This window comes from Phragmites australis, chromosome 3 (assembly GCF_958298935.1).
Source record: "Phragmites australis chromosome 3, lpPhrAust1.1, whole genome shotgun sequence".
NCBI lineage: Eukaryota > Viridiplantae > Streptophyta > Magnoliopsida > Poales > Poaceae > Phragmites > Phragmites australis.
In genome coordinates, this window is record NC_084923.1 from 7,004,503 (window position 1) to 7,016,127 (window position 11,625).

The 11,625-nt window shown below is 42.6% G+C and overlaps 1 protein-coding gene across 2 annotated transcripts; it reads left to right on the forward strand.

The window, feature by feature from the left end:
* Positions 1–864: 864 nt before the first annotated feature.
* LOC133911855 (membrane-associated progesterone-binding protein 4) lies at positions 865–5,705 on the forward strand. 2 transcript variants are annotated; one of them, XM_062354287.1, is made up of 8 exons: positions 865–1,318; positions 1,759–1,835; positions 2,097–2,168; positions 2,372–2,409; positions 3,469–3,512; positions 3,921–3,967; positions 4,293–4,471; positions 5,406–5,705. In XM_062354287.1, exons 1-8 carry the CDS (start codon positions 1,229–1,231, stop codon positions 5,474–5,476), a joined length of 618 nt encoding a protein of 205 aa, XP_062210271.1. In that variant the 5' UTR covers positions 865–1,228; the 3' UTR covers positions 5,477–5,705. The 2 variants fall into 2 exon arrangements, with proteins under 2 accessions (XP_062210271.1, XP_062210270.1); XM_062354286.1 differs by having other exon boundaries at positions 871–1,318; positions 4,293–4,467.
* The last annotated feature ends 5,920 nt before the right edge of the window (positions 5,706–11,625 follow it).

Genomic DNA, 11,625 nt, shown 5'->3' on the forward strand with positions numbered 1-11,625 from the left:
GGGTTGTCTCAGCAAGACGGATTACAGAAGTTCACTCGTGTTCCGATATATTAAACAGGTTTTTTTTCTTTCTTTAAAATTTTTAAATTAAAATTTTTCTCATTAACCTTTTCCTAAAACTTGTGAGCTAAACTTTTTCTTGGTATTTTTTAAAATTTTTTGAGATAACTTTTTTCTAGTTAATTTTTACCTAATTTTTTTTCTCAGGGTAATTTTTTCACAAAGATTTTAAGTTAAAATTTTTCTCAGTAATTTTTCTTAAAAAATATTTAAAATGTTTTATTAATTTTTTCTCAAAACTTTTAAACCAAATTTTTTCTTAGCTTTGCTCACGATTTCTACCGCTGCCTAAAGGGTTGTTGGCTCGTGCACAAGTAGGGTTGTGCACGTGTGCGCTAATTAGCACCGTCCGCCAACCACTTAATGCTTCCCTCTAAGCCCATAGCTACCCAATCCTAAACCCTAACTCCGATCCCAAAATCGGTGGTTGGGTGCATCGACGGTGGTCGGAGACAGCGAGAAAGGGGTGGACGATGCTTGAGTAGCTTAGGTCATCTTCAACAGTATCTTCAAAATACTATGCTGCCGTTCTCCAAAATACTGTGTCGCAGATTTGCTTCCTCCTTACGTCCGCAATATGCTCCAATAGCATCGGCTTCTGGCGCTACAGGGTTGCCGATGGAAATCGCTAGCTACAAAGTTGCGAACGAGAAATGGATGCCGCATTACTGTAGCTAGTGAATGACTGTGGGTCTAAGGAGAGATGAAAATTAATATAATGTAGGAAATATGGTAGCTGTTAGAGATAAAAAAATAGATGGTATGGTAATACTATTAAGGGATGACTTTAGGGAACATATAATATTCCCGCTAGTAATTCGCTGGAAATTCACGCCGAGGCCGGTGGCACGGCGCAGAAAAGAGCCCGCATCGCGGCGACCATTGACTCGAGTCCAGCCCGGCCCAATCAACCAGTCCTCTACGCGCGTCCCCTCCCCTCGGCGATCGCCTCTGCGCTTCCACCAAATCCACCGGCCCCGTCTTCCGCTCCGACGACCCGGACGTCTGCCCAGCCGGCAGCCGCTCCCAGCACCAACTCGGCCCGCCGGAGCTTCGCCGTCAGGTTTCAAGAGCACTTCAGTCCCAGTTCGCCGAGGCGGATCGGTAACAAGCCGATACTGGTAGCGCAGCGGGAGAGCGGTGCCGCCGTGGCAGTTTAACTAGAGCGATGGCGCGCGGCGCACACATCCTCCTTGTTCTCGCGCTGCTCGCCGCGCTACTCGCCGTCCTCCTCCAGCTCTACCGCCTCAGGAAGCCGGTCTGTCCTCTGTTCCTCCCTACTTGATGCTTCTCAAAGTTTATGAGCTAGATCTTGCTTGTGTTATCTAATTTGCGGAAGCAGTCCTGATGCTTGCAACCAATTCGGATTAAAAATCTACAGTAACATCCCTTGTTGCATAGACATGTAAATTGAATAATAGCTTGATTTAGAGCACATGCGTTTGGTATTTCGCAACTTATAGCTTGATCTAGAGCACATGCGTATGGTGTCACATTTGCGCAACTTATATAAGTGAGCTTACGCTGATAAACAATGGGATGCCTTGTAAAGTAAAATGGACTAGTTGCGGTTAGTCTGATTCGTGGCTTTAGCGTCTGAGAAACATCGACATTTTTGAGCTCTGTAACTTCCTGAAATTGAAACACCTTCGTTTTTTTTTTTGTGCCTTATTTAATGTCACATGTTCCGATGGGCAGAGATTGTGGACAGTGGAGGAGCTATCGATGTACAATGGAACGGATGAGGGGTTGCCCATACTACTTGGGATTTTGGGGTATACTTCTCTCTTGTATGCCTACATTTCTTTGTAAATTCTGATGTTGTAGAAGTTTTCCCCCTGTCATTAAAAGAAAATGATATCCAAGTACGGTGCAAAAGAAACGAAGTTTAATCTGTTCAGAAACAGATGTGAATTCAAGTACACCATTGATGTATTGTTTCTGTGGATCATGTTGTCACTAAATTCCATTGTGTTGTCTTAGCAACTCAATTGATCGGACTTTGTGAGTGATCTTGGCTTTGTTCGATACTGCAGCTCAGTGTTTGATGTTACAAAAGGAAGGTCACATTATGGTCCTGGAGGAGGTTATCATCACTTTTCTGGCAGGTTGCAATCGTATACTCTAGTGCCTTTTCTGAATTCCGTTGTTATTTTTCATATGTTTACTGCAGTTTTGTGTCTGATGTTCAAAATTCTAGGAGAATACTTCAGCAGTCACTACATTTGGAATTTGGACAGACTCCAAAACTCTCATATAATTTTCCTTGAATTGTTTCATATGCTAATATTAAAACATCATTTCATAACAGGGATGCATCACGAGCATTTGTCTCTGGAAATTTTACAGGTAAGCCTATGCATCTTATTGCTAGTTTGTTACTTAGTATGTCCTTTAGGCGAACATGCCTTGATGTTGGCTGTACAGAGCTCAAGTTGAAGAACTTTTAATCTTTACCGAATTTATGCTTTTGAACTTCAAAGACCATAAGATATTATTTTGTTTGATGTTCTGTTAATGATAGCAAATCGATCAACATTACATTGGAACTTCATAAATTATAAGGGTAATTGAAGGAATAACAAAAGCTAATATTTGTATATTGAGTTACCAGGGTAAATTGTGTATTTAATTCGTGTTATCCCCTTATTGAAACAATTATCTTGATTCTTATACATAATTTGCTTTTTTGAGAACCAATGAATGGTTGAAAGGTTGGTACACCTTCAATTCCCCGAAAAAATGCTGAAGGGGTTGCAGTTACTACTGACTCAGTGTAGGAAATGGGGATAATAGAGAGGACGAAAATGTGTATTGGTTTGGCATAGAAACTGAGTCTTGGATCAGTAAATAAGATGCAGTTGGTCTTTATATGATAAACAGGATACTAGAATAATATGGTTGTTATGGATGATGTAAAATCTATATTTTTTTTCCTTAGGGGTGCAAATTGGTGAACCTACTGACCCTCTTTAGTTCAACTAATAACACTACTTTTCACAAATTGAGCAAATTTTCAGAACATTAGTGTGATCGATTGAACTAAAGAACTAATAACACTACTTTTCGCAAATTGAGCAAATTTTCAGAACATTAGTGTGATCGATTGAACTAAAGAGAGTCGGTGGATACTCTTAGGTTAATTAACTTGCACCCCTATTTTTCCTTGTTGAACTTCTTGGAATCTAATCTTACTGTTCAGCTTCTTTTATTTTTTCAAAAAATAGCTGTTCAGCTTCTCATAGCGAATGATTGGAATGAGACATGTTTTCATATAATTCCTTTTTAACATACTTTCTATTTTATTGAGGGCAATCAAATTGTCAATTAGTCATAATATGGCAGTCGACATGAGTACTTAAGTTCACATGGCCTTATGCTAGAATAACATCTTTTCTGCTTCAACAGGTGATGGGCTGACTGATTCTTTACAGGGTTTATCTAGCATGGAGGTACTGGGACACACAATTTGTGGATTATTATATTCGTAATTCTTGTGATACAAGAATGTGAAGTTGTTTGGTATCTTACTCTAAACCTTGTGCATAATTCAATTTGACTGTTCGCTTGATCATGACACCAATCTTTTTCTTACAAAAAAGTCAGTACCACCTAAATCTTTGTTCACGTGTGCTTCTAGCTTGTATGGATAAAGGTATGCTAGAAAATATTTATGTTGACACATTTACTTCTTTGTCTCATGCATATTCTTAACTAATGGAAAGTAGCTACTTAGCACACTGAACATACCGCACACCGTGTGAGCATTGTTGTTTCTTATATGTGCATACTATAGCAGTGCTCTCTCTTTTCTTGATGTTGAATTCTTCAATATAATCGATTTCCCAAAATTTTTTCAGGTAAATAGCATTGTTGATTGGAGGAAATTTTACTTGGAGCGATACATGTGAGCTTCTTTCTTCATTGATTGGTAAAAATTTAGTCTAGTTACTTTCTAAGAGCGCATCTTCATGCGCTTGACGTTACTTTTTTCTTCCATATGCTGTAAACCACGAGGTATCAGAGAATCATATGATCACTATATACCACTTGTACTCGATGTTTATTGTTTTCCAAATCCATTTCTAATTCGTGCTATTCATGTCAGTACTCAAAAGTGTATGCCCTATGCCCCTATGAAACATGCTAAAGTAATTGTGGAAGTAATGAATCCATAATAAAAGCTTTTATGATGTATCCCCTTGTAATGTTCCTTCAAATGTGCAATGTAGATTTGCTGGTAAACTTATTGGACGCTACTACGATAGTCAAGGAAATCCTACAAAATATTTGAAGGGTGTAGAAGTAAAGGCAAAGAGAGGTGCACAGCTTCTTGAAAAGCAAAAGAGTGAAGAAGCTAAAATACCAAGCTGCAATTCAAAATGGAGTCAGCAAGAGGGTGGAGAAGTAGGTATCCATTGTACTGTGGCTTTTTTAACATAATTTCATACTTTTTTACATAGTTTCATACTGCTGCTATTTAATGCTTTCATTTTATGTGATTTGTCTTAAAACTGCTTGTTATTAGTTTACTTGTTGAACTAAATTTTTCCGTACCAAATTCCAAACTCAAACAGACACACAAAAAGAACTTTGCATATAATTCAACTCTACCGATTCATAAATTAATACTCCTTGGAGTATGCTGAATGTTGTGATTATGCATTCAAACATATTGCCCCTTGGTAGGGCAGTAGCGTATCATGTAGGATTTTTCCCTGCTTCGGGTTGGCTATAACCTTCCAGACACCAATTTCTGGTCAGTTGCCGATGGTTCCTCCTAACCCCAGACTTTAGCTCAGCCAAAAGCCAGCCAAAAAATGAGTGTTTTCAACAAAGATGGCAACCAAATAAGTCGTTGCGAAAACATAAGAGACAACTGGGGTTGATGAGAAGCAGAAATAACTTGGTGTGACATGTTGAGCTTGTTGTGATCACCCGAATCCCAGCAGTCACTAAGAAATTGAAAAATTGACAGCTACTGTCCACCGATCTTTCTCCTGCAATTTTCTCGTCCTTGCTTAGGGTCTTAATCAACTGTAGGAAGCATATGTCCAGCCACATGAAATGAATTGTAACGCTGGTACTCCAGAGTCTTGTCACCCTCTGAGTAGCAGTGTGTACATTTTCATACCTATCACTTTCCATGGGATGATATATCTGCATCTTAATGTTTGAATTGAATTTCAGTGTAATTAGATAATATGCGAAACATACAGTTGAACTGAAATATGCCACTTTAGTGGTTGTTTTGTCATTTTCTGATATAACAATGCTGTACCGAATATTACATTTTGCTTAAGATGACTGTCTTCACCTTGTTAAGATTGTACTGCTTGTGTTAGGTTTGGTGCGACACAGGCTATCCAAGATTAGTCAGGAGGCCCGGCGACATAGCTCTGACCGGACAAGTTAGCCAACGGTGTGCTTGTTTCCATGAAGATGAGCTCAACAAGCCGGGGCTGGTGGTGTACGAAGAGTGCGATTATTTGTCTACATCTTGCAAAGTGAAGTAGAATGTACATTTTTTTTCCTTTCCTTTTTCACGGAACGGTTGCTCTTGAATGCTTAAGCAATATTGGTTACAGCAGCGACACTCAAACAGCACCAGCTACGCATCATGATCTATTTTTTGTGCTGTTCAAGCTGTGCATCGATCCTTACCTAGTGGAACGTCGTGTTTCTGAAGTGAAGATACGCAATTGATTGGTGATGCGTGCAATCAAATCACATGATGGTAACACTGTACCGCCATGCATTATTCATGTAGGGCGAGAGAGCAAAGGCTGTCCATGCTAAATTGCCATGGGGCCTTGGCTGTCGAGCTGCGTACAGGATGAACCGTCGGCATCATCTTTCTTCGGATTCCAAACTCATTTTCTGTTACAAAATTGTGTCTTGAAGATGGAAATGTCTTCCTTCCAGTTCCAGCATGATGATTGTGGTGGGAATTGAATGAATAAACATGCAGTCAGTTCCCTGGGGGCTGGAGCATCGCTCATGATCCGTTCACCTGAACAACACTGCAGAGATAGTTTGGCCTATGCCTTGGAGAATTTGTCTCGATGGAGCTAACAAATTGGCAAAAACGACCAAGCTACAGATCGACATTTTGTTGAATTTTGAACTAATAGACAGATTTTGAGCAGATCACATGCAAACGTTAGAATTTGCAGCAAATCCAGACCAGAGACACCAAGCTAACCAAAGCCTGCCGGCCTGCTCGTTCCGTTCCCATCTGGCTACCTGACATTTCCTGTTTGTGCCATCTGCGTGCAGAAGTGCAGACGGTGATGCTGCAACAGAACACAATTTGTTTGCGTCTTTCTTTGTTTCTTCCATACATCCCAAGGTGTCGTCATCCACCACTGGTGTTGGTTCACAGGCCCCAGCGAGCACCTCTCTCGTTATTGCAGGTTGGTGGTGGTGCCCAGTGTCGAATTATTCACCTCGGTTGCGCACCTGCATCACTGCCCTGCACTGCACCGGCTTTTCTCGGAGCAAGGTTGCATGATGCGTCACGCCATGGACAGGCACCACAGAGCATGGGCAGGGCTTGCATCGCGTTGCATTCCCCATGGCATGATGGATACATGGCGTCCGATCGCCAGGGCGCCCGCACGCGCTGCAGCGGCTGCGATCATTTCGTCACATCGCCTTGCTTTTTCCCTCCCTGATCACACATGACGCAGAAACGCCGTGGTTTTTGTGTTTCCGAATCCGAGGTTACTTTTATTTTTCTTTGCGAGGATCTGAAGTTAGATGTGTCTAATTTTGTTTACCCAGATAAGTTTTTATAAGAAAAAACAAAAATATGAGGATGTTTTCGCCATTGTAAAAAAGATCGACGCGTCGTGAAGAACTACTACGTAACAGCAGTAGAACAGAAAAGTGATGTGATAACTCATGTCTGTCCGTACGCTCAGAAGCTGAGGATTGGCTGGGAGAGACAAATGGACTAGCTCTGACACTGGAGCCTGGTCTGCGTCCAGCGTCCGCATGATTCTCCCGTGCAAGAAAACGCATGCAGGCACTCACGGTCGTTGCCAAACTTTCAATGCGCACTTATGGTCCGACGCAGGCAGGCACGCATCGCATCGCACCGCATGCATGATGGGATTCGAATCGGATTCGCTCCGTGGAAGAAAAGCAAGGCAAGGCACCGTGTTCGTCTTCCGCGATCTGCCTTGCCTTAAAAAAAGCCAATGCTTCGGACAGAATAAAGCCATGCTTGGAGCTTGGTAGAATTTCTTTTGGTGTTATTAGAATCTTATTACTCCATAGCTGCAATTGCCTTTTGACACAGAAGATGCAAGCAAAGACTCCACAGCTCTGAGAACCCCAAACTGTAACCAACTTTACTTTAACGCGGGATGAATGAGCAACGCAACGCAAGACTGCAAGAGTGCGAAAGGTAGATTCAGATCCCGCTGTGGGACATGACCGATGCCCCGGGGTAGCAACACGTATGAGCTCGTGATGAAGCTAAACTAGCATGAGTGCATGACTGACCAGAACCGACCAGTGACACATCGACCCAGTAATCCAGAGACAAAACTTAGGTACAGGGAATCGGGACTTAATCAACTACGTCGCACTTGGGTTTACCACAAAACCCGGCCGTCTCTAGAAGCGCTCGCCGATCGGAAGCCCCGCTGTGCAACGCACAATGCCGTCTCTGTATGTGTGCGAGTGGATAGAGAGAGAGAAACAGCGAAATGAGACGATAAGAAACAAAGTACTTGTAGTACAAGATGGTAGTAGGACTGTAGGAGTAGTGCGTAGCTGCTGCTGCTGCGGCGCTCGAGTTCACCTACGTACGGGAAAAGGGGAAAAAGGGTAGGGATGCATGCAGCACAGGCACAGCACAGCAGAGCAGGAGTAGAGGGTGTAGCAGGCAGCGGCTGCTTCGTGAAGCGCAACATCATGATACGTTGTCGCGGCCAGAGCGAGCACGGCACGCCTCGAAAGCGCCGCGCACCGGAGGCGAGGCCGGTCCCTCCCCCGGCTGTCATCATAGCGTAGACCAGGCAGGCGCAGTAGAATACGACTACGGGCTCGCCTCTCCTCGCACAGTCGCACGCCATTGCCCGCCCATCTCTACGACTCTACCCGGCCACTACCCTGCCTACGACTTGTCTCTACGAACACGTACGACCATGACCCGTCCGCTTTGTATGCTAATGCTACCATCCTAGCACTTAATCTACACTTTATTTTGGGTTAATTAGATCATGTCATTATAATTTTATCTATTTTGAAAAATCCCGCTACAAAAGTTTAAATCAGGATAATTCCATTATAATTTGTCTCGAGTTCTAAATATTGTCCTCTCATTCTTCTCCAGCACACCCATCTCCTCAATTCCTTCCCCCATCCCTAGCCACCACTAACCAAGCTTCTCCTCAGGCAACCTCATCCACTTCACCCCTTCACCTAGCCGTTTGATCTCCTCGTTGAACAATCCCCTCCACGAACCATCCATGCATATCGCCCTACTAGCTCGTGGTTGCTGCTTATCGGTAAGATCGAGCAAGAGGTCAATAAGGTGCAGGGCAAGGGAGTACTTGAGGGACTCAAACAAGCCGCTCATGTTTGGGGCTACGTGGGGTAATGCCAATGCATGCCTTGAAGGCGACCATGTCCATAAGCAGCACAATCTTATTGACGTCAGGCTAGAGCTTCTGGGTTGCGCCATAGCCCTTGTTGCAACTATTGCATGAGGAGAGGGGGCACCATCGTCGCTATGAGCTTCTGGGATGCGTCATAGCCCTTGTTGCAACTACCATAGGAGGAAAGGGGGCGCCGCCACCGTCATGAGCTTCTAGGTTGCACTATAGCCCTTGTTGCAACTACCGTAAGAGGAGAGGGGGGAGTCATAGCCGTCATGGACATGGCAATCGTGGTAGAATCTGGGAGAAGCTAAGGATGAGGGGCCACCGAAGTGGTGGCGGAAGGGCAACCAAGAGGTGGGGGGGGGGAGGCGGTGGCGGCTAGAGGAGAGCCAGAGGGCTAGAAGGAGACGAGGCAAAGGAGCTGTCGGAGGTGAGGTAGAGGACAACTTAGTGGTGGGTCGAACGGGAGGAGATGGCAAAGTTGAAGATGAGGATATTTTTGTCCAATACATGTTGAATTTGTACAAAATGCATATGCTATTGACAATGTTAGAAATACAAACTATGAACAATGGCATGGTTACAATATCGACTTTTGTAATTATATTTTTCAAAACTGACAAAATCGTGATGACATAAATCTAATTAATCATTTTTATTTTGGGATGGGTCATAGCCCAAACCCCAAAGGGAAGGGAAACATGCAGTGTAACCATCTTCAAGGGACTCCAGTGACTGGATGGAGACGGTGGCCGGCCATCGATCGGCGAGGCAGCGACGCAGGTTTGGCACAAGGTTGCAATCTCTTAAAGCTTGCCGTTGGTGAATGCGACCATGCGTTGCAACCTATCACCAAAAAGAAAAGCCATGTACACATGCAATGCAGATAGACGCACAGTAAGCTATCGCATTAAGAAACTACTACAAGTGCATGGCCCGTCCCACGGCGCATGCACGCCGAGCCTCGCTTTGCAACGTCCGCCTGCCGTCACACGGCCGCGCGCGGCACACGCGTCATCGGGCGGCTCCAAAGCGGCCGTCCAAGCGAAAAAGGAGCGACGAGAGATCAGAAGCTACTGGCCGCTCTCGTTCTGGGTCGCCGCGACCGCGGGCGTGCGCAAAAAGATCTCGACCTCGGGTTGAAAACCAGCATGCGGAATATTTTAGACGCATGAAAGGCGATACAACTTTATCAGAAGCATGACATTTTCGATCAGAGATGATGAAGGTATTGACGTCCTGGTTTTGTGTGATCTGGGGCCTGCTTAAGCAAAAAAAGAAGCTTTATTAGCCTATACTTATTATTAGTGGCAGCCCCCTTTTCGCCCTTCTTTCATGGCTCTACTCTTCATGTATAATTGAAAACCGCTACCGTTAGATTTAGCCCGTGTCGATTAACACCTTTCGTCGAAGCATGGCAGTAGAACTGTAGAAGAAACGTTGCCATCCAGTGCTTCAGCGGTGTAGCCTTCTCCCTCCCACTTGATCTCAACACTCATGTGAATCTCAGCCACTGCTGCGCTGCCCTCGTCTTTTGCTTCCATCTCGCAAAGTGAAATTTTTTTTATGAATCTCGAAATGACGGTTGGTTTTCTTTTAGATGGATGTTTGGAAATCAATTTTGACTTGAAAGATTAATTTTTCCGAGATGAGATTAGGAATTTCTAGCTAACGATTTTAGTTTTGTCAAGCCGAAAGTTCAAAACCTTTTCTTTTTAAATTTTGTACCGCTTATTGAAAAAAGTGGCAATGGACGTCCTCAAACTAGATGTCAGGAATATAGTTTTGCTGTTTTTCTTTGATGGCTTACTTAATTTTATTGATCTACTAACTTCTCTCTTCTCGAAACCAAATTAATAATTGGTTCATTAGCATAATTGGTTTGAGTTTTATTAGGCCCAGCCTAATCAGCTCCAGGACGCCTGCTAAGGTCTAGCAAGTTCATAGATGCCCCAGCACGCCTAATTCTGGTTGTTTTTTCTAGCTCGAGTCAGAGCCAAGCCAAGCCACACTCAACCCAGAAACGAAATAAATGTCTTCAATGTATATATGTGCAGGTAGTCGCATATAATCCATATACAGCAATACGAAACTGATACTTATCCAAAAGCACTGCTACATTTGATCCTAAATGTAAGTCCATTTAGATTTGTTCTAAGACAAACATTTTTTACTTTTGATCATCAATAGCTAAAAAACCATATATATTGACAATATAAGATTCATATCACTAGATTTATCATAAAAAATACTTTCATAATATATAACTCTTTCTATTTAAAGTAATATATTTTTATCGATGTTATTAATCAAAATGTCATATGGGAGATAGTGTTGATGTCCTAATAAACTTATATTTTGACTATCAATAACTAAAAAATTCATATAAATTGACAATATAAGATTAATGTTACTATATTCACATAAAAAATACTTTTATAATACATAATCTTTCTATTTAAAATAGTATATTTTATAGATATTATTAGTTAAAATATCATATTAGAGACACTGTCATGTTCTAATAAACTTATATTTGGGACCAAATAGAGTATTATTGTCAGGAAATAAATAACAATTACTCTGGTTTTTGTGCTCGGGGCTTATCCTCTGCCGAGAGGGACTAGGATTTCAGCGAGGCCCACTTATTCAGACCTATCGAACTGAAAGAAAATTTTATGAGATCTAGTCTTACAGAAAGATCTCTTGTATATGCTACGTATTTTTTTCTTTCTCTTAATTACGTATGCTAGCAGTTGAATCAGAAAAGGAAGATATAAATCAGTATTTTTTTTCCGTCTGAACGGGGGTTTGCATTGATCAGTTTAGGGATCAGACAGGCAAAGAAGACGACTGCACGGCTACTCTGTGCATTCCATGGACTGTAGTGTGTAGCTGGAAAGACGGAGCCCATACTGTAGCACAAATACGTATCACAAAAAAGCAGGGG

What these genes read in the sequence shown, in the direction of transcription:
- LOC133911855 (XM_062354286.1), top strand. Translation starts at nt 1,229, where the DNA reads ATGGCGCGCGGCGCACACATCCTCCTTGTTCTCGCGCTGCTCGCCGCG. An exon ending in TTTTACTTGGAGCGATACAT is followed by an intron (nt 3,968 to 4,292) that starts GTGAGCTTCTTT and finishes TGTGCAATGTAG; the next exon opens with ATTTGCTGGTAAACTTATTG. An exon ending in GTCAGCAAGAGGGTGGAGAA is followed by an intron (nt 4,468 to 5,405) that starts GTAGGTATCCAT and finishes TGCTTGTGTTAG; the next exon opens with GTTTGGTGCGACACAGGCTA.